The 19,962-nt window shown below is 49.1% G+C and overlaps 2 protein-coding genes and 1 non-coding gene across 11 annotated transcripts in view; 2 read left to right on the forward strand and 1 right to left on the reverse strand.

The window, feature by feature from the left end:
- Positions 1-350: 350 nt before the first annotated feature.
- On the forward strand, positions 351-6,313 carry Mief2 (mitochondrial elongation factor 2). 2 transcript variants are annotated; one of them, XM_027427290.2, is made up of 4 exons: positions 351-488; positions 3,013-3,165; positions 3,538-3,700; positions 4,242-6,313. In XM_027427290.2, exons 2-4 carry the CDS (start codon positions 3,019-3,021, stop codon positions 5,300-5,302), a joined length of 1,371 nt encoding a protein of 456 aa, XP_027283091.1. In that variant the 5' UTR covers positions 351-488; positions 3,013-3,018; the 3' UTR covers positions 5,303-6,313. The 2 variants fall into 2 exon arrangements, with proteins under 2 accessions (XP_027283091.1, XP_027283090.1); XM_027427289.2 differs by lacking the exon at positions 351-488 and adding an exon at positions 1,099-1,230.
- A 3,146-nt stretch (positions 6,314-9,459) lies between these two features.
- LOC113836875 lies at positions 9,460-9,561 on the forward strand. Its single transcript, XR_003487397.1, has one exon. It is a non-coding gene; the product is annotated as a U6 spliceosomal RNA (small nuclear RNA).
- Positions 9,562-10,651: 1,090 nt separating this feature from the next.
- Positions 10,652-19,962, reverse strand: part of Top3a (DNA topoisomerase III alpha) — a 47,402-nt gene continuing 38,091 nt past the window's right edge. For all 8 annotated transcript variants that reach the window (XM_035448294.1, XM_027427275.2, XM_027427273.2 and 5 more), the window contains 5 exons: positions 19,773-19,938; positions 18,030-18,173; positions 15,597-15,719; positions 13,957-14,648; positions 10,652-11,821 (listed from right to left, as the gene is read on the reverse strand). In XM_035448294.1, the coding sequence (XP_035304185.1) occupies positions 11,643-11,821; positions 13,957-14,648; positions 15,597-15,719; positions 18,030-18,173; positions 19,773-19,938 (1,304 nt within the window). In that variant the 3' untranslated portion in view covers positions 10,652-11,642. The remainder of the gene's footprint in view (positions 11,822-13,956; positions 14,649-15,596; positions 15,720-18,029; positions 18,174-19,772; positions 19,939-19,962) is intronic.

The following is a 19,962-nucleotide window of genomic DNA, read 5'->3' on the forward strand; positions in this document are numbered from 1 at the left end:
GACTTCTCGCGAGTTCGGGGACTGGCGAGGCCTGCCGGGGGTCCGGGACTCCCACTGGAGGCGTCCACTACCTCCAGTCTCCTCCAGTCGCAGCGTCGAGGGGTGGGGCCCAGGCACTGTCGCTTGGGCTGCTTTAGTCTCTGAAGCTGGCCGTGACCCCGGAGAGATTATGATGCCAAAGTCAGGGGCACGGGCGGCTTGTACCCACAGATGGGTGGTAGTCAGACTTCCGGGTCTTTGGGGCCTAGCCCTTCTGTTTCTGGACTCAACTTTGGTCTTGTGTGACACGCTCCCCAGAGTTGCCAGGAGCACATAGGTACTCAGCATGTGGCGGCTTAGCGATCGGGGAGCACGAACGCTTCAAGCTAACCACGAAGCAATGGATTGCTCTCGCTTGGCATCAGGACTCCCGCCACTGCTCTTTATTGGTTCGCTTCGTGCTCTAGAAGACCAGCTGGGCCAAGCTGTCAGTGCCCGGCCAGCGCACGGTAGGTGCAAAGGCAGACACTGCTGTTCTGTGGGAGCTCAGGGTCTGCAGCTGGTGTTAGAGGAAGGAAGACAGGGCTGATAGGAGCTCGCACAACAGGTGGCACAGCTCTTTTGCCATTGTGTGCCTGGCAGGAAATGAGACCGCCGGGCACTCTCGCAGGGGTGAACTTGAGAGACAGAATGTGGGCCTTTGGGCTAAGTGCAGTTCTGTCTGCCTGACTCACCAAGGGAACGTGGGCCCAGACAGCTTTCTCCACGGAGGCTCCCATTACAAGTACACACAAGGTCAGACGTGAGGCTGAGGCCTTCAGTGTGAGGCCCTTTCTCAAAAACAAAACAGAACAACAAAAACCCCACCACCACCCCCAAAAGTAAATAAACTAACCAGGCCCTGGATAACTGTCACTCACTCGTTCTCCCCACCTCCCCCCATTTTGCGCAGACTACATAGCCTTGCCCCTTTAAATCCGGAGTGCGCCTGTGGTTTCCGCTCCCTACGGTCAAGGGGCGTGCCTGGCGATCATTGGCCGAGCTGCGTAGTTTTGAGCACGTGTGCTCACGAGTTGTGCTCTCGGATTGGAGCGAGGGCTTGCTTATCCGGCGTGCCTTTCGGGTCACCTGCCGGGACGGGCCTCGGCGTTCGGTTCCCGGGGCTCGCACGTTCCATTCCCAGGCGGGTCCTGGGCCTTCAGGGTCCTGCTCGCTGCGTCCTCGGGTCGGTGCGCTGACGCCGGGACGCAGGTACGGCTGCAGCGTGCGGGGAGGCCCGGGGTCTGCCAGCCCTGGGCATGGCACGCGTCCCTATGCAGGTGGAGGCGTGGCTTGTGGTCACACCGCGGTGGGAGGGAGGACTTGGGGACTGAAGACCTGAGTTCGAATCCTAGCGTTGGCCCTTCCCGACTTGGGTACTGCACATGAATTCCCTGGCCTCAGTGACTTCCTCCTTGAATGGTTTAAGAGTCTTTTGTATGTGGTTACACGTTTCTGCTCAACCCTGATCCAGGGCAATCAATTTGGGCCCGAGGAGGACAGGTAACAACCAGGCTATGAAGAGTCAGATTATTTTGTTGTTTTTCTTTGTTTTGAGCAGGATCTTTATTATGTAGCTCCGGCTCCCTTACAGCCTTGAACTCACAGAGATCTGACTACTTCTGCCTCCTGTGTCCTGTGATTAAATGCCTGCACCACCACCCTGGGCCTGGGCTGGTTATTTTTAACCACCTATTTTATTCCCTCCTTCCCGGAGTTTGAATACAAGGCCCCTCCAAGTTCAGGGCTGAGTCCCATTTTAGCCAGGTGATGGAGTGTAAACCCCCTCCATTTTTGAAAGTGGGTTCCTGGTATAAGGGCAGTGGTAGACAGTAATAAAGAAACAGAAACCATTTTTTGCTTGTGATGGACCCCTGGCTGGCCTTTGACCTTGCTGGGCCCAGGACAGGATCTTATTTTTAGTCTGGGAGAGTAGACAGGTGTCCCAACTGAGTCACAAAGTGCTTCAGGCTTCAGCTACTCCAGGCATCTTGTCATTTGGCAACGGGGTCCCCAGGCACCCATGGCCCTGAAGAGAGGGCTGAGGCCCTTGGTGCCCCAGCAGGCAATGACCGTCTGGTTTAGTGGACTGGGCCTTGGAAAATTTCTGTTTCCTTTTCCAGGTTCTTGATCGTATCCCACTTTCATTACTGGTGCCATTGTACAGAAAAAAGAAAAAAAAAAAAAAAGCCCTTAGCTATAAGCCTTTCTCCTTCTTCCGATCCCCAACATTGTTCCAAGTCCAAGGGGCCTGGCCAGCCACTTATGATTTAATGGGATATTTAGGGTTACTTTGCTCACCACTGGACCATGGGGCCTTTATCCTTGACTTGTACACGCCCTCAGCCTGGCCTCTGATGTGGTTACTGCCTCTGGAAGTTTTACTATCAAGATGGCAGTGTGTGTGTGTGTGTGTGTGTGTGTGTGTGTGTGTGTGTGTGACTGGATCCCTGAATTTGCTGAGGGTCTGTCAAAGGTCTGACAGGCAAGCATCCAGGCAGACTTCCTGGAAACCTACATTGCGGACCTTTGACTCCTCTTGACAGTCTGTCACACAGGGTGGCTGTTTTGGGTGGGTCAGATTAGGAGTCTGAGAACCTGACCAGGAGGCATATGGAAAATAGAAATATTCAGGCTTTGAGGATGGGTGAGTCTGGAGGCTGTGTTGTGAATCCCAGACTGTAGCACTCTGCTGACTTGGCAGCTTGTGTCTTTATAGACTAAGGGTGGTGATGGTGAGCCCTGTTTTTCAAGATCTTGACAGATGTCAGAGACCTTGGAGAGTGAAGCTGGGAAAGAGGCTTAGAGCCTTCCTATTTGAGCCCCCTTCCAGAGGGGGGAGCTTGTGGGTTTGAGATAGGGGCCTGGAAGTTCCCCTACTTCCTTCTAAGAAACCCATTGAACAGCCCCTTTCTCAGGAAACCATCTGCACATGTTGGCCCGACCAGTCTGGCTGCCCTCTCCCTCAGCAGCACACCCCTGCTTCTCTTGCAGGTGACCATGGCCGAGTTCTCACAGAAGCAGAGGAAGCAGCGTGGCAGCGAAGGCCTGGGCAGTGTGGTGGACTTCCTCCTGGCTAATGCTCGTTTGGTGCTAGGTGTGGGCGGGGCTGCAGTGCTGGGCATTGCCACCCTGGCTGTAAAGCGGGTAAGGCCAGGCCTGGCTGGCAAGGCCTGCCTGAGACCTCCACAGGAGGAGGTGGGACCGGGGAGCTAGGGGATGGTGGGACCCTTTTTGTTGTTTTGTTTTTGAAGACAGAGTTTCTCTTTGTAGCCCTGGATGTCTAGGAACTCAATCGGTAAGACCAGGCTGGCCTGGAATTCACAGAGATCCTTCTCCTCTGCCTCCCAAGTTCTGGGATAAAAGGCGTGCGCCACCATTGCCCTGCAGTGGTGGGACATTTTGAGGCAAGACTGGAACAACGTGGGCCCCCTGCTTTTCCACCCTAGCTTTGTGGTGTGCTTTCCCCCAGCTTTGCCATGGCTCCCGATGCTCTGATCTGTGTCACTTTGCCTATAGCTCATCGACAGGGCCACTAGCCCTCGGGATGAGGATGACACCAAGGGGGACAGCTGGAAGGAACTGAGCCTGCTGAGAGCCACATCACACCAACATCCCCAACCCCCCCCTGCTGCCCTCAGCCAGCCCATATCTCTTGTGTCCCCCTCACCCTCTGCCCCAGGTGAGCGGCACTTCTTCCCATCTTATGTGGTGAGTCACACACAGGAGATGCAGTCTTCACAAAGTTTTGCTCCTCTTTGGGTTGTGGGCTCCTTAGATGATTAATGGGTATTGTAGGTCCATGCTTTTCTGTTGTAGTAAGGATAAAACCCAGAGCCTCAAATATGCCAAGCCCGTGCTCCACCACTGGGTTCTTCCACAGTGATTTTATCTGTCTGCTTTCTACTATAGCAAGGTTGCACCATTTGATGGTGGGGAGCCTCAGATGGGGAAACTGAGACCTGGAGAGGGGCAGGATCTGCCTTCCCCATTCTCCGTGAAGTTGTTTTAGTTGTAGGAGCCAAAGTGTTGGGACTCTGGGCCAGTGAGACTTTCTTTGTCATCATGCCCTCACTGTCCTAAGGACCTGAACTCAGGGCTTTCTCAGTGGCCATCACAGGTGAGGATGAAGCCCAGTGTGGCTGTACAGCTAGTAATGAGGTAGTTTTAATAACTTGTTGTGGGACCTTCTGATATATTCTCCTGGATGCTTCTCTCTGCAGTGGAGCCCATACCTGCTCAATCTCAGACAACACAGATGCCTCAGCTCAGTTCCCGAGCACCCTTGTGCCTGACGTTCCAGGAGAAGCTGCTGGTGTTTGAGCGCAGTCATGTGATTATTCCAGAAGCCCATGTGACTTTGGTGAAACAGCTGGCTGGAGACATTGCCTTGGAGCTGCAGGCCTACTTGAGGAGCAAATTCCCAGAACTGCCCTTTGGTGCACTTGTGCCAGGTGGGCCTCTCTATGATGGGCTACAGGCGGGGGTTGCTGAACATGTACGCCTGCTAGCACCCCTGGAGTTAGAGCCAGATCTGTGGAGCCTAGTACCTGGCATGGACACTGTGGCCAAGGAACCTCGATGCTGGGCTGTGCGCAGGACCCAGCTTGAGTTCCATCCCCGTGGGCGCAGCCCATGGGACCGCTTCCTAGTTGGGGGGTATCTTTCCTCTCGTGTCTTGTTGGAGCTCATACGGAAGGCCCTGGCAGCCTCCGTCAACTGGCCAGCCATTGGTAGTCTACTTGGATGTCTGATCCGGCCCAATGTGGCTTCGGAGGAGCTGCTGCTGGAAGTGCAACACGAGAGTCTGGAGTTCACATTAGCTGTGCTCATGGTGGTCCCTGGGGCCAGCACTGATGACCGCCTTCTGCTAGCATGGCCCCTGGAGGGGCTGGCTGCCAATCTCTGGCTGCAGGATCTATATCCAGTAGAGGCTGCCTGTTTGCGGGCTCTGGATGACCAGGATGCTGGCACTCGCCGAAGGTTGTTGCTGCTGCTGTGTGGTGTATGTCGTGGTCATCCAGCTCTGGTGCGTCTGGGCTGGAGCCACCTGACCCAGGTGGTTCTGCATCTGGGTAAAGAGGAAGTAGCCTGGACTGAGGAGGCCTTGGGGGATAGATTTCTGCAAGCCCTGGAATTTCTGGTGGGCAGCTTGGAGCAGGCTAGCCTGCCCTGTCACTTCAACCCCAGCGTGAACCTCTTGGGCAGTTTTCGGGAAGAGGAGATTGACGACATTGGCTACATACTGTACAGTGGTCTCCAGGTCCCTGAGAGCCTACTCTAGGTGGATGAGGACTGTGATTGGCTTGTTTTCTGATGCTGGAGAGCAGCAACCACCTGCCTCCCTGGACGCTGCGTGTGGTTTGCTTCATTTTAGCCAGAGCGGAGGAGAGGATACATTACTAGTCCATGGGTGGGCATGTGCCTGGGTGATGGTAACCAAGATTCCCAAATCCAGAGTCTGGGTTGCTGTCACCTAATATGGCTAGCCTGTCCTGGCTCTCAGTGACAGCCACACTGATGCCCCTTGGCCCTCTGGGGTTAACATAGGATCTTGGGCTCAGTCTATCATCACCAGCAATGAACTCACCAAGAATGAGACATGGCTTTTGATTTCCTAGGCTGGTTCCAACATTTTGCCAAGAAGGAAATTTAGTGTTCTTGGTTGGGTGACAGCCCCAGGTGTCCTGGAGGCACACACAGCTAGTCATTGAGTCTTATGTGTTTGTTATTCCCTGGGGCTGGAATCACGCAGTACCCTGGAGGGTAACTTCTTAGCTGTTGAAGGATGGTGTTTTCTTGATGGTCATGCATTTGTTTTTCTGGTTGAGTCCTCAGGCCTTGAAGTGGAAGTTGTCTCCCTTGCTGCCTGCCTGCTTTATATCCCAGGGAAGGAAGGTCATTTCTTCCTGATTGGTGGGTTTTCTCGGTAGGTCACAAATTACCTCTGGGAGAGCCCCTTCCTCATTGAGGAGCTGAGCTCTATGCTGTCTATGCAAGACTACCCCATATTGGCTGCTCCTGGACCTCACTGTAGGACAGAGGACATGCCTCTCCCAGAGGCCTGTGTGCAGTCCTGGCCTCTGCAGCGTGCCAAAATATTCATGGTAAATGTCTGTGTCCTCAGCTGGCACCCTGGTTAAGGTGGCATGACTGGAGGATAGAGATTACTTCCCCTGCCAGGGGACCTTTCTATTTTAGGTACCCTGCCCTCCCCCACCCCCCACCCCATACACAGTGAAACAAAGCTATGCCTTGAAGAAAGAGTGTGAATAAAGAGAACAATTTTTATGAATGTGTGACTTTTTTTTTTCCAAGACAGGATTTTTCTTTGGAGTCTGTCCTGGCACTCGCTCAGTAGACCAGACTGGCCTCAAGTTCACAGGGATCCTCCTGCCTCTGCCTCCTGAGTGCTGGGATTAAAGACGTGCGACACCAATGCCCGACTGCATGTGTGATTCTTACTGGCAGAACATGGTCTTAATACTTTCATAGGTGGATGGTTGGAGCTTCACAAGTCTTGTTGGTGTCTTGGTGTGGAGGCTTGAGGTCATTTTATGGCCAGATTTCTTTTTTAAAAGTTTTCAGGAGCCAGGTATGTATGTGGCCTCAGTAACAACTGAGGATGCAAACATTCAAGGGATACTGTTTAATCTTTTGGTTCAGGCCATCTCTGCTTCAACTTAGCCTTTAACCATGGTTTTATCTGGCCTTGAGTTCTTGTTACATCCAGATGCAGACTTGTAGGCCTGTGAGAGATCTGGGGCATAAGTCTCCCCTTTGTTGGAGACAGGGTGGCCAAAGGGTGGATGGCCAGGGGGTAGGAAGAGAGCTGCCTCACTCCTCAGGTCTCTAAGCCTTCAATTCTACTAATGACCTTTGATGCTTGACTTTTGCTTTTTGTTTTTCAGTGTAGCTCTGGCTGTCCTGGAACTTGCTTGTAGACCAGACTGGCCTCAAACTCACAGAGATCCCCCAGCCTCTGTCTCCCAAGAGTTGAGATTAAAGGCATGCATCATCACTGCCCAGTAACGTTTTCACTCTTAATACAATTTTCCTTTGTAATCAGGTAAATATCTTTAGAAAAACAGCCTTTACTTGTTAGTCAGCCAGTTGCAGCATAAAAAGCCTGGCACATACCCCAAGGCAACACTAATGATTCTGGTGATCCATGGATCCTCTGCACTGCTTGACAAACTCCAAGGGCAAGTCTTTTTAGTTCACTAAGGCTGGGCCTTAGTGGGTGGATGACCTAATGCCTAGGCTTTTCGCTTTCATGGATTTTAGAAGGCTGCTTCCATTTGGAGGGCAGGAAGAGTGAGCACCACTTTCCAGGCAGAAGCTGGCATTTGAGGGAGGGTCTTATGGCCTTAGTAACAACTAAGAAATGGACCTGTCACTTGGGGCAGATCTTCCATTCCAAGGACAGTGGTAGGACATGAGTGTCTTGATTTGCTTTCTATTGTGATAAATGCCATGACTAGAAGCAAATTGGGAGAGGAAAGGGTTTATTTAGTTCATGTGTCCCAAATCACAGTCAACTGAAGGAAACCTGAGGCAAGAACTCAAGCAAGAAGGAACCTGGAGGCAGGAGCTGACATGGAGACCATGAAGGTTGCTTACTGTCTCATTCCCGATGACTTCCTCAGCCTGCTTTCTTTCATTTTTTTTTTTTTTGGGGGGGGGACCTGTCCTGGAACAATCATTCTGTCATTCTGTAGACTTGGCTGGCCTTGAACTCACAGATATCTGCCTGCCTCTGCCTCCTGAGTGCTGGGATTAAAGGCTTGCACCAGCGACTGCCCTCAGCCTGCTTTCTTATGCAACTCAGGAACACCTGCCCTGGAGTGGTCCTGCTTGTAGTTGGCCTCTCCCACATTAATCAGATAAGACGTTGGTGTCACACGCCTTTAATCCCAGCATTTGGGAGGCAAAGGCAGGCAGATCTCTGTGAGTTTGAGGCCAGCCTGGTCTACAGAGCGAGTGCCAGGATAGGCTTCAAAGCTACACAGAGAAACCCTGTCTTGGAAAAAAAAAAAAAAAAAAAAAAAAGACAACCTGCTACAGGCTTGTTTACAGCCCAATCTGATGGAAACCTTTTCTTATTTAAATTTCCTTTTCTCAGACGACTTTAGCTTGCGTCAAGCTGACATAAAGCTAGCCAATACTGTCTAAAAAGGATCACCTCATCATAGATGAGGCAACTGAGGATCCATGGGTATGAAGTAGGGGAGTCAGGAGCCCACCTGAGGCCAGATTTGTCTAGCCTTGTCCCTAATGTAGTCTGGCCCAGAAGTTCTTGGTCTCGGCATACCCGAGAGTTTGACACCAGCCTGGTCTACAGAGGGAGTTCCAGGACAGCCGGGACTACACAGAGAAACTCTCTCAAAAACCAACACACAAACACACACACCACACACACACACACAGTGTGAGGTGGGGGGAGGGAGAGAAAGAGAGAGAGAGAGAGAGAGAGAGAGAGAGAGAGAGAGAGAGAGAGAATATGAATTTTCAGGGCACCTGGGGTCCTGAACCTGTAAACTGTTCAGGTGTCCCTAAAAGGCTCATGTATTAAACGTTTGGCCCATGGTGGCTGATGATTCTGTCAAGCTCAAAAAAAAAAAAAAAAAAAAAAAATCTGCATTAACATGAATGGGCAGGAGCTGGTTGGGGGGGCGGGGAGGCTTGGCAGGGCAGAGCCTGTGCTCAGCATGAGGTCCTGGCTTTAGTCATCAGCACAAATTAAAGGCAACTGAGCTCAGCAGTGGAGGGTCTGCCCAAAATCACAAAACACACAAAGGACTTGCAGGCATTCAGCATGACATGATTTGCTGTTAGACTGTCTCTAGCATAGGGACCTATTTGGCAGCTGCCTTTCGAGTTGTTTTCAGAGATGGGATTCATGGTTGTGCTGGTTAGTTTTTTGCCAAGTTGGAACAGCTAGGGATGAAGCTGGGAACCTCTATTGAGAAGGTATCTCCATCAGACTGGCCTATAGGCAGGTTTATGGGACGTTCTTTCAGTTATGGGCAGTGCCACCCCTGGGCAGGTGATCCTTCGTCGAACAAGGAAACATAACTGAGCAAGCCATGGGGAGAAGCCAGTAAGCAGTGTCCTCCATGCCAGACTATAAGCTGTGAAATGAAATGAACCCTCTCCTCCCCAAGCTGCTGTGGTCACGGTGCTCATCACAGCAACAGAAAGCAAACCAGGACAGTGGCTTTGACAAAGAAGTTACTTCCAGAGAAAGCCAAGTATGAGTTAAAGTTGAATTTACTTAAAAGCAGAAAGCAAGGTACAGAGGAGGAAGAGAGGCAAGAGGGCTGAGCCCTATGAGTGCATACCAGACAGGATGAGTGTGGGTGTATACCTATAGGCAGCTCTCAAGTTATAGCTCTAACCCTGCTGAGAAATGTCCCTCCCCCATTCTGATATTGCTCAGTGTAGCTTGGATGCTTATTTTAGCAGACATACACTAAACAAATATTAGCATGGCTCCTGCACAAGGATGACATGCAAATTCACCAAGTGTTCCTTATCTTTCTTTGGTCACTTGGATTATACTTGTATCTATAATCTGTGATAGAAGGAAAGAATGAAAGTTTAAGGGAGGTTTAAGAGGGTGCTATTGAGGTTTACGGAATAGGTTATGCTTGAGATTCAATGAGATACAGCACCCTAAGTGAAGGCAAGCCTGCTTACTGCCCCGAATGTCTTTGGAGAACACACCTTGTCTCCACAGGTAAATTTTGGTTTTATCAGTGCTGTCTGAAAAATTTCAATTCCATTAGCTGGGCCCACAAGCCTGAAGCTCCTCCTCTCTTCCTGCTTCAGGGCGACTATAGCAGTGCCCATACTCCACAGTCAGCAGAGCAGGAATGTGGTGCATGCGGAACTTTAGCACCTGAAAGGCTGAGGCAGAAGGATCGGGGGTTCAAGATCATGTTACTTCACACATACTAGCACAGCTGTAAGCCAAGGACAAAAGAACATAGTAACTGCACGTGTTGCTGTTGAGACTAAAATGCTACAGACACTATAAACATTTAAAGTTAGCTAAGGTTTTAACATCTCATGGCCATACATATATCCAAAATGACTGAGATGGCATCCAGGTACCAGTGAATGAATGTCACAGCAGTACCACTCACAAACACGTGACACAGCAGTCCCTCTCATTAGATCCTGAGCCCTGCAGTCTACCGTGGGCATAAAACATCTCTCAGAGAGGGTGAGGGGCCGTCACTTTCTATTTCATCATCATCATCAGTTTCTCATCTTTACTGTACCTGATGGAAATGCTGCCAATCACTGTATGCTACTGGGAACTTGGTTGGGGATGTGGGAGGATGTGGTCCCACACACAAGTAGGACTACTTACCATACCAATGGGAGCTTATTCAAACATAAAGATGGAGTGTGGGGGCTGCAGAGATGAAGTAGCAGTTAGGAGCACTTCTTGACCTAGAGGACTAGAGTTTGATTCCTACCACCCACATGCGGTGGCTTACAACTACTTATAACTCCAGCTCTAAGGATTTGATGCCTTCTTCTGGCCTTGGTGGGTACCTGCACACATGTGGCATACATTTCTAACACACATAATGAAAATAAATCTTTTTAAAAAAATGGAGTAATGACGTATAGTATAATCTCAACAAATCCTGTGAACATTATGCTAAGGGAAAGAAGCTAGGCACAGAAGGCACACGAGGTTCTTTTTATGTGACGTGATCCAACAGGTTAAGCACAAAGGTGAGTGGTAGACCAGGGATGGATCCTAAGTGTGACTTCAAACTGTCCCCACTGAGTAAGGGTAGGAATATTCAGTGGTGAAACCTGGCTGTCAGCAAGGCTGAGAGCTACTGGTCTAAGCAAAGGCTATTGCTCAGACCTGAAAACAACTCCTGTTGCTTCACGAACTAGCAACTCAAGTAGCACACTTCTCAACTGGAGGACAAAGCTAGCACGGCACTTCTAAAAACTTATGGGGGGGGGGTGGGTGCATGGCCTCCTCTGGAAAGTATGAAGGAAGAAGGTCAGTGCCCCAGAGCTGCCAGCTTCAAGGGGCAAGCCACAGCAGAGAAGAACTGGAACAAGAGGGAGCTGGGATGGGGTGGGGAAGGTCCCAGAAAGAAGCCCCCTTCGCCTTCACTGGCTCTTGCTGGCATCCCCAGACTGCACACCACCAGAAAAAGTGGATGAAGTTTATTAAGGCACATAACTATGGGTGTCCTAGAGGAGCAGGAACGGAAGCTTCTGCAGACACACCAGGAGAGCCACTTCTCAAACAGCTGTGCAGAGTCCCATCCGGACTGCCCAGAGCCTGTGCTGGCTAGAAAAGTGTTTGTCACTTGGCAGGCAGCAGCCACAGTCAGGGCTTGGATGGTCACCAAGGTCAGTTTCTGCTTACACGTGGACTGACCATCTTCTCAGTTCTCAGCAGTGCAGCAACTAGAGCCACTCCTGAGCCACAGCCAGCTGAGGCAGCAGCCAGATTCTTCAGGGGTACCTCAACAAGGAAGGTCAACTCCAAAACCCACTTCCTCCCTAGGTTTTCAGGACAGCAAGTGGTCACCTGGTCCCAGTTAGCTCATTTCCTGGTCTAGGCAACTTGCCTGCCCTCATCGGTTCTGAGGACAAAAGGGGCGAGTGTGTCCAGGCTGGTGGCAAAGGCTACATTTTCGGGGTTTTTTTGCTGTAGATCCTGCATCTGAGGAACCAGCTCTTAGTCTTTTGCTTGTAGCCTCTGGTCTCTGGGCTTTTCCTCTGCCTCCAGGCCACGGTGGAGCTGCAAGACTCCCTGTGGGAGAAGACAGGACAAAGTTGAATTCATAATTGAAACCCTCAAAGCAAGAAACAGGGGCAATACCAGTTGTGGTGGTGTATACCTGTAATCTTGAGAGGTAGAGGCAGTTCAAGGACAGATTGGGCTATGTAAGACCCTGTCTCTGCAACAAAACCCAACCAAGGTACAATGTTGGGTATAAGTGGCACCCCTTTTACAAGTCAGGTGAGTCCACGGGCTTGACTCCCTTTGCTCTGTAAAGGCCAGCACCATACCAAGAATATGGCATATCCTACCACCTGCTACCTGCTCTTTCTTTTTTAATTATTTCATTTTACACATTTTAAACCCAGCACTCGGGAGGCAGAGGCAGAGGCAGGAGGATCTCTGTGAGTTCAAGATCAGCCTGTTCTACAAAGCAAGTTCCAGAACAGCCAAGGCTATTACACAGACAATTCTTGCTTCAAAGAAAAAAGCAAAAGGCAGAAAAGACCCCCCAAAATCCTTTTTACCTATGTGTACATATATAAGCTTATATGAGTGCAGATGTCTGCAGGAGAGGATCCTGGACTTTTGGAGCTGGAGTTACAGGTGGTTGATGGTACGCCACCTGATATAGGTGCTTGAACTAAACTCAGGTCCTCTGGAAGAACAGCAAGTGTTTCTTTCCAGCCCCGCCTTCTTAGTCTAAAGAAACCAAAGCTCTGAGAGACCCTGCCCCTCCCCCCCAAAAAAAAGTCAGGCAGTGGTGGCGCATGCCTTTAATCCCAGCACTTGGGAGGCAAAGGCAGGCAGATTCCTGTGAGTTCAAGAACAGCCTGGTCTACAAGAGCTAGTTCCAGGACAGCCTCCAAAGCTATACAGAGAATCTCCTGTCTCAAAAAACCACACACACATACACACAAAAAGACCTTGCCCTGATGAGAAGGCAGTGGTGTGCTTTCTACACACCCTTACTATGTACACAGCAGAAACCCAAGCACACAGTAGCAGATGGGGGGTCTGTGGTCAGCAGCCAGGCCCCCACTTTACCTTCCCTTCGTGGAACCCTCAGCACCTTGCCCCCAAGGAACCTTCTAGACTATAAATGGGCTGCAGTGCTGGCTGTCCTGACACTGAAGACATCTAGTCATCTGGCTTGGAGACATATGTCACTTCTGGTGGCCCTAGAAAGTCTCAGGTGTATACAAGGCTAAGGGCTCTGCAGTTATTTCAGATACGGGCACAGAAAAGGATAGCCTGAGGGGCCTGAAGTCCTAAGCTCTTCACCAGGTCTTCTGGGTGCTTCTTGCATCTGGTGGCCCACATGTGAAGTCAGCCTTGGTGGCACATGCCTGCTATTCTGGTACTCAGGAGGCTAAGGCAGGTTTGTAAGATTGAGGCCAGCCTGAGCTACATATATAACCTGCCTCAAAATGTGCACCCCAGCCACAAATAAATGACTAAAAATGAAAGATCATAGTCCGAGACTAACTTGGCTCCTTTAGGAAACAGGAGTTTTATGGAAATCAGTGATGTCATCTTATTGCTGAGGAGACCAAGGGTGAGAGGCTCAGCCAGCTACGTGAAGGTATACAACTGGGATTGGAAAGACCTGCGAAACTGCAAAGTTGCTGCTCAGCCTTGGGTTTACTGCTGTGCATTGCAGTGGCAGGAACCCATCTGATTCAATGTCTGGGTGCCAGTCCTTAGAACATTCATTCCTGAGACTCGGGGCTGTGTAGATAGGTTTCTACACACCACCAGTCAGTGTGCCTCAGGTAAAATGAGGCTGATAAAAATGACCTAGCGAGGGTGACAGTCTACAGGGGAGGAAGACACTTATTACTACTTTGGGACCTGTCATTGTGACACTAAATAAAGCCCTTCGCTGGCCTGCACCTGACCTCACTTGGAAAAGTAATCGAACCCAGATGAAGGAAACTTGCTATAGAAAGTACAGATCATGGCACTGGGCACAGTTGCTACTCTCTAATGTGAACCCAAGACCCTATCTATGATTCATGCCTTGCTGAACAATGAGAAAACAGAGGCAAAGCTATGGCCCTGCTGATCTCCCATACACTCATCTGCCTTCCCTTCTTCTCTGGTCTCTGCAATGATAGCCACTGTGAGAACCTATGTAGGGACCTGTGGTCCTGCTTCCTCACCTGGAGCCATGTTCTCATCTACCCACTGAAAGAAGCCACACTGTTGCTCTCGTGGCTTGGCACAGATGTGGAACTGGCGTCCTTTGTTGGGCCCATCTTTCTGCACAGTCCGTGTGACAGCAGGCTGCCCACACAGGCAGGATGTACTTCCATCACCATCACCACCAAGGCTGCCAAACCCATCCACGTTGCTGCCTAAAGCTGACGTGTACCCCATGGAGCTGCCTGGGGGTCTTGATGCAGAGGTGGGGGGCCCTCCTCCTCCTGTGGGATGGCTGCTGTCAGCCCACAGAAAGAAGTTGCAACCACCACCATTGCACTTATAGAAGTGCCGGCCCTGGTTGGGGCCCTGCTTGCGGACAGTAAGCAGCACAGCCTCCTGGCCACAATTGCAGATCACAGAGTTACTTTCACCAGCAGGAGTGGGTGGTGGGAAGGTTTCAGCCATTGCCTTTGAAGATCCAGTATGTCTGTTGACCAGAGGTTGAGAGAGGCTATGCTGACTGCTGTCCATCCTGTTGAGGGCCTGGCTGGCCTGCAGGTAGCCAGAGGGCTGGGTAGCTCTTGGGGGACCTTGTGAAAATCGCAGGCCCAAGATTTCCTTTAAAGTTTCATCACATCCACCTATGCAGCCAACAAACTCCAGGGGCATGGTTGGGGGAAGGCTCCCACGCTTAAACTTCAACTTCAACCTAGTGAGGTCAAGATGAGAAAATATGTTAGTCTTTGCCCTGGTGCACAGCGGTCGCCAGTCACAGCTCCCTGCAGCCCCCAGGAAACCCATTCAGAGCACAGAGCAGCAAGCATACAGACGAACTCTCAGACTCTCAGAAAGTCCTACTTCTCTACACCACTGGCCCCCTCAGGGATCTGGGGCTATTTCAAGGTAAAGAAGTCAAGACAATAAGAATGCATCTAGTCAGCTGGGCGTTGGTGGCTCACGCCTTTAATCCCAGCACTCAGGAGGCAGAGGTAGGCAGATCTCTGTGAGACCAGCCTGGTCTACAAGATCTAGTTCCAGGACAGCCTCCAAAGTCACAGAGAAACCCTGTCTTGAAAAAACCAAAAAAAAAAAAAAAAAAAAAAAAAGAATGCTAGTCTACTTTTATGTTTCCATGTGTGCAAATAGAGTTTTTCAGAAATGATGAAACATGTAATAGCTCAGTGGAGTACAGGGACAGAGGTGGAACAAATTCAGTCTTGCCTAAATGAAAACCAGTATTATTATCTTCAGTAGTGCTGTATATCTGCTTTAGAAAGTATTTTATCCTATAAATCATTTTTAAAATGTTACACAAAACTAGACCAGTCAGCTGCTAGTGCTGATGCTAAGACTGTGAGCTGAGAACAGAATTCCCGAATGGTTCTCAACCTTTCCAATGCTTCGACCCTTTAATACAGCTCTTCATGTTGTAGTGACCCTCAACCATAAAATTATTTTTGGTGCTACTTCATATCTGTAATTTTGCTACTGTTATGAATTGTAATGTAAATATTTTAAATATTTTTGGAGACAGAGGTTTGTCAAAGGGATTGGGACCCATAGGTGGAGAACTACTATCCTTGACATTCCTGCCTGGGTTCCAGTGAGAGGACAGGAAAGAGTTCTACAGTGCATGCTCCAAAGACACCCAGCTCACCTGTACACAGGGGGTGGCTGACAAATGGAACACACAGTGCTGTCCCTGCTGGCCTCCAGCACCGAATCAGGAAACCACACAGCTGCCCGACATTCTGGGAACCCTGTGCAGCTAAGGTAGAACCTGGAGAGCAGAGTGGACAGGTCAAATCCAGGAATTCAGAAGGCACACTGCTGACATCCATCTTCCAGGAAGAGCCTTCTTCATTGTCTTAGTTTTCTGAGACAGGATCTTACTGTATAGTCCTGGCTGGCCCTGGAACTTGCTATATAGACCAAGTTAGCCTGATCATGGAGATACACCCATCTCTGCCTCCTGAGTGTTGGGGTGTGCTCCATCATATCCTACCCTAAAAAAACCCTTCTTGCCTGCTTCTCATGCCCCTAAAAAAACGCAGCTATAGTTGGGCAGTTGTGGCGCAAGCCTTTAATCCTAGCACTCGGGAGGCAGGGACAGGAGGATCTCTGTGAGTTCAAGGCCAGCCTGGTCTACTGAATGAGTTCTAGGACAGGCTCCAAAGGTACAGAGAAAGCCTATCTTAAAAAACAAAACAAACAAAAAAAATGCAGCTAAAGTCAGGCAGTGGTGGCACACAACTTTAATTCCAGCACTCAGGAGGCAGAGGCAGGTCAATCTCTGTGATTTAGAAGCTACTGGTAGTTTGAAAGAAAATGGCCCTCAAAGGGAGTCACACTATTAGGAGATGTGGCCTTGTTGGAGGAAGTGTATCACTGTGGAGGCGGCCGTTGAGGTCTCTTTTGCTCAAGCTTCCCTCAGTGTGACTGTCAGTCCACTTCCTGTTGCCTACAAGATGTAGGACTCTCAACTACTCCTCCAGCACCACATCTGCCTGCATGCCGTCATGCTCCCCAACGTGATGATAATGAACCGAATCTCTGAAACTGTAAGTGAGCCCCCTCAATTAAATGTTGCATTTATAAGGGTTGCCATGGTCATATTGTCTCTTCACAGCAATAGAAAACCCTAACTAAGACACTGGTCTACAGAACAAATTCCAGGGCAGCCAAGGTCACAAAAAGAAACCCTGTGGGGGCAGAGGACAAGAGGACATGCAGCGATGCTCAATCTACTTAGATAAACACCACCAGTGACTAGGTATGGTGTTCTCTAGTAAATAATCCCAACAGCTGGGAAACTGTGGAAGATTTAGCAAGTGGGAGGCAGGCCTGGGCTACATACTGAGTTTTAGACTACCTTGTGCTACCTAGTAAATGAGATCCTATTTAAAAAAAAAAAGAAACCACCACTGACCAAGATGAAGCCATGTATGAAGTGCCCTGTGCATATACAGAGTATTGTGTTTAATCTCACCTCTTTAAAAATTGCCACTCTTAGGTCGATCTCTGTGAGTTCAAGGCCAGCCTGGTTTACAAAGTGAGTTCCAGGTCAGCCAGGGCTACACAGAAAACCCTGTCTCTAAAAACCAACCAACCAACCAACCAACCAACCAAACAAACAAACAAAAATTTGCTATTCTTAGCCTAGTATGGTAATGTATGCATATATTCCAGGCACTTGTGATGGTGAGACATGAGGGTTTAGAGCTTAGGGTTAGCTACATAAACAAGACCCTGGCTCAAAGACAAAATAAAACAGAATCCATTCTGGGTTAGGAGTAGGTAGTAGAAACCTGCCAAGTATTTAAGGCCCTGGGTTCTACTTCTACAATTCAAATAACAAAACTGAAAGTATACAAACAACAAATCCCTGGGGTTAAAGAGATGGCTCCATGGTTAAGAACACTACCCATTCTTGCAGAGGACCCAGGTTTGGTTCCCAGCACTAAAACGGGACAGTTCACAACCACCTGTAACTCCAGTTCTAGGAGATCCAAACTCTCTTCTGGGTCCTGCAGGTGTCTGCATGCTTGTGGTGCACATACAGACAAGTGGGCACACACATAAAATAAAAACAACAGTTAAAAAAAAAAATAACCAACCCTCAATGCAGCGTTTCGAAGTAGATATGACCCTTGCACAGGGTGTGTGTGTGTGTGTGTGTGTGTGTGTGTGTGTGTGTGTGTGTGTGAGCAGCAGCAGCAGATTATCTTATGTGCCTGGTGCCCTCAGAGATCAGAAGAGGGCATCAGATTCCTTGGAACTAGAACTAGAGTTATGCATGGTTGTGAGATGCCTGTAGGTGCTAGGAACCAAAACCTGGGTCCTTTGCAAGAGCATCCAGTGCTCATAACTGCTGAGTCATCCTTTTAATGGAATATAAATTCCCATAGCACTTGGCACCCAGGTGATACCTTGCTACACTCACAGTTGTATCATCTTACCCAATGTCCCCAATGACAGGCCTGCCTCTAAATAATGATGAACTGATAGGTGATACACTGGCCTTTGAGAGTTAGCTGGTCAGCCCAGCATATATGGGGTAAACAGAGGTAAGAGGGAGCCAGGTACTAACCCACCACTCTTCTTGGTCTTGAGGACCATATCCTTGTTGCACTGTGGGCACTTTCGAACAGGCTCTGGCATGGCTGGGTAGATCTCTTCTTGCTGGACCACCTCTGTCCCTTCTCCTAAGTACTGAGATAAGGCCTCATCCAATCTGAAGAAAAAGCAGATATACAAACCAGTTTCACTAAAAAGGCCTTTATTGTACTCTTAGGGATCTATAATACACAAGAGAGTAGAACCAGTTGGTCAGGGAGCCATAGACCAATGTAGAAAACAGAGGGCAGAGAAGAGATGGAGCTCTCCATTCCACTGTTCCTGCCTCCAGGCTCCTAGCATGATGCCAGCTCTAGGCAGACAAAAATTGTACAAATTTAGCAATGTCTGTCTATATCTCTGCCATAGGGTAGTCTCAAGGATTAAAAACACAAACTGGGGCTGGCAAAAAGGTTCAGTGGGTAAATGTGCAAGCCTGACAACCTGAGCTTGATCCCCAGTGTAAGAAGAGAACCATCTTCTAAAAATTGTCCTTTGATTTGCTTACATTTGCCTTGGCATGTACACAATTACACTCACTGAGCATGTGTGCATGTGTACACGCACACACACACACCCAAATTGCCATTTTTTGCCATCCATATAACAGCCATATAGACTATTGTCCAGTGGATACTAGCTGGGTATCCTAATTCAAATCAGTCCAGCACTTACCTGGAATAAGGCAGGTAAAAGAAAGAGAGCTCAGTGACCAACACTGTTCCCCTTTCAGGATGTAACCTGTGCTTCTGACTATAAAGGGGGCTTCCCATGGTGTGAATCATTGGGTGGCTTATGTAACTCAGAACAGCCAGATAGGAGAGATGCAAAGTACAAGGTGCTCAAGCTAGAGTGTACTGCTGTGCTTTCCCTGGGTGTACCGCTTTCCAGGTCCTACGTGTACTGAGCTGTTTGAAAGCATAGAATAGTCTTTATGATATGACATCTCCAATACTTGAATACAACTGGTAAACCATGAGTTACTGTAACCGATTTAACCTTGAGTACCAGCCTTCTATCCTTATAGAAGTGTCCCCTGGGAACTAATTCTAGTTTGTGTATCAATAGGTGCTTTCCATCAGTCAGGTGACTGGCAAACAAAGACATTATCATTCTAGAGTCCAAGTATGCCAGGAAATTAAATATGTTTATATGCATGAATCTTAGAAAATATTATTCTTTCCTTTTTTTTTTTTTTTTTGAGACTGGGTATCATTTTGTGACCCAGGATCTCCTTGAATTCACAACAATCTTGCTGCCTCAACCACTCAAGTACTAAAATGACACGCAGAAGCCACCATGCTTGGCTTGAAAACATAATTATTTCTAACAAAATACATACTCTGCATACTAACTGGCCACCTCCAAATGATCCAGAGAATGAATGGATTCCACACTAGAACCTGGATTAGCTGATTTAAAGGACTGCTGCCTAATTCAAAGTAGAATTAAAAAGCAGAGAATGGTACTTCTAAAGCTCAGAACCAGACAGTTTCTCTAGAAAGGATAAACTGAACCCAGAAGGGAAAATCCAAGGGACAGCACCCGTGTAGCTAGCCCCTCTCCCAAAGGGCAACTGTGACTATGAACCAGTAGGGCCTTGATCTCCTCATTCAGTTGAACCTCCCCAGGGGCTCCCAGTCCTCTCTGGGAAGTGCTAAGGCATGCCTGGAAGCTACAGGACCACTTGGACAGAGAAGCAGGGTCTGGCACTCACTTCTTTGCCTTGGCCACTGCTTCAATGAAAACCTGCTTGTATTTCTGCACTTGTTGCCTTAGAACTTGAAACTTATCCTTCTTGCCCTCACAGATGAGCTTGAGATCAGCTTCCAGCTCGGCACGGAGGTCCGGCTTGGACATCTCATAGCCCATGGAATCATAACCTGCAGGTGAAGAGCAGAGTTGTG

Source organism: Cricetulus griseus, chromosome 7 (genome assembly GCF_003668045.3).
Source record: "Cricetulus griseus strain 17A/GY chromosome 7, alternate assembly CriGri-PICRH-1.0, whole genome shotgun sequence".
Lineage (NCBI taxonomy): Eukaryota > Metazoa > Chordata > Mammalia > Rodentia > Cricetidae > Cricetulus > Cricetulus griseus.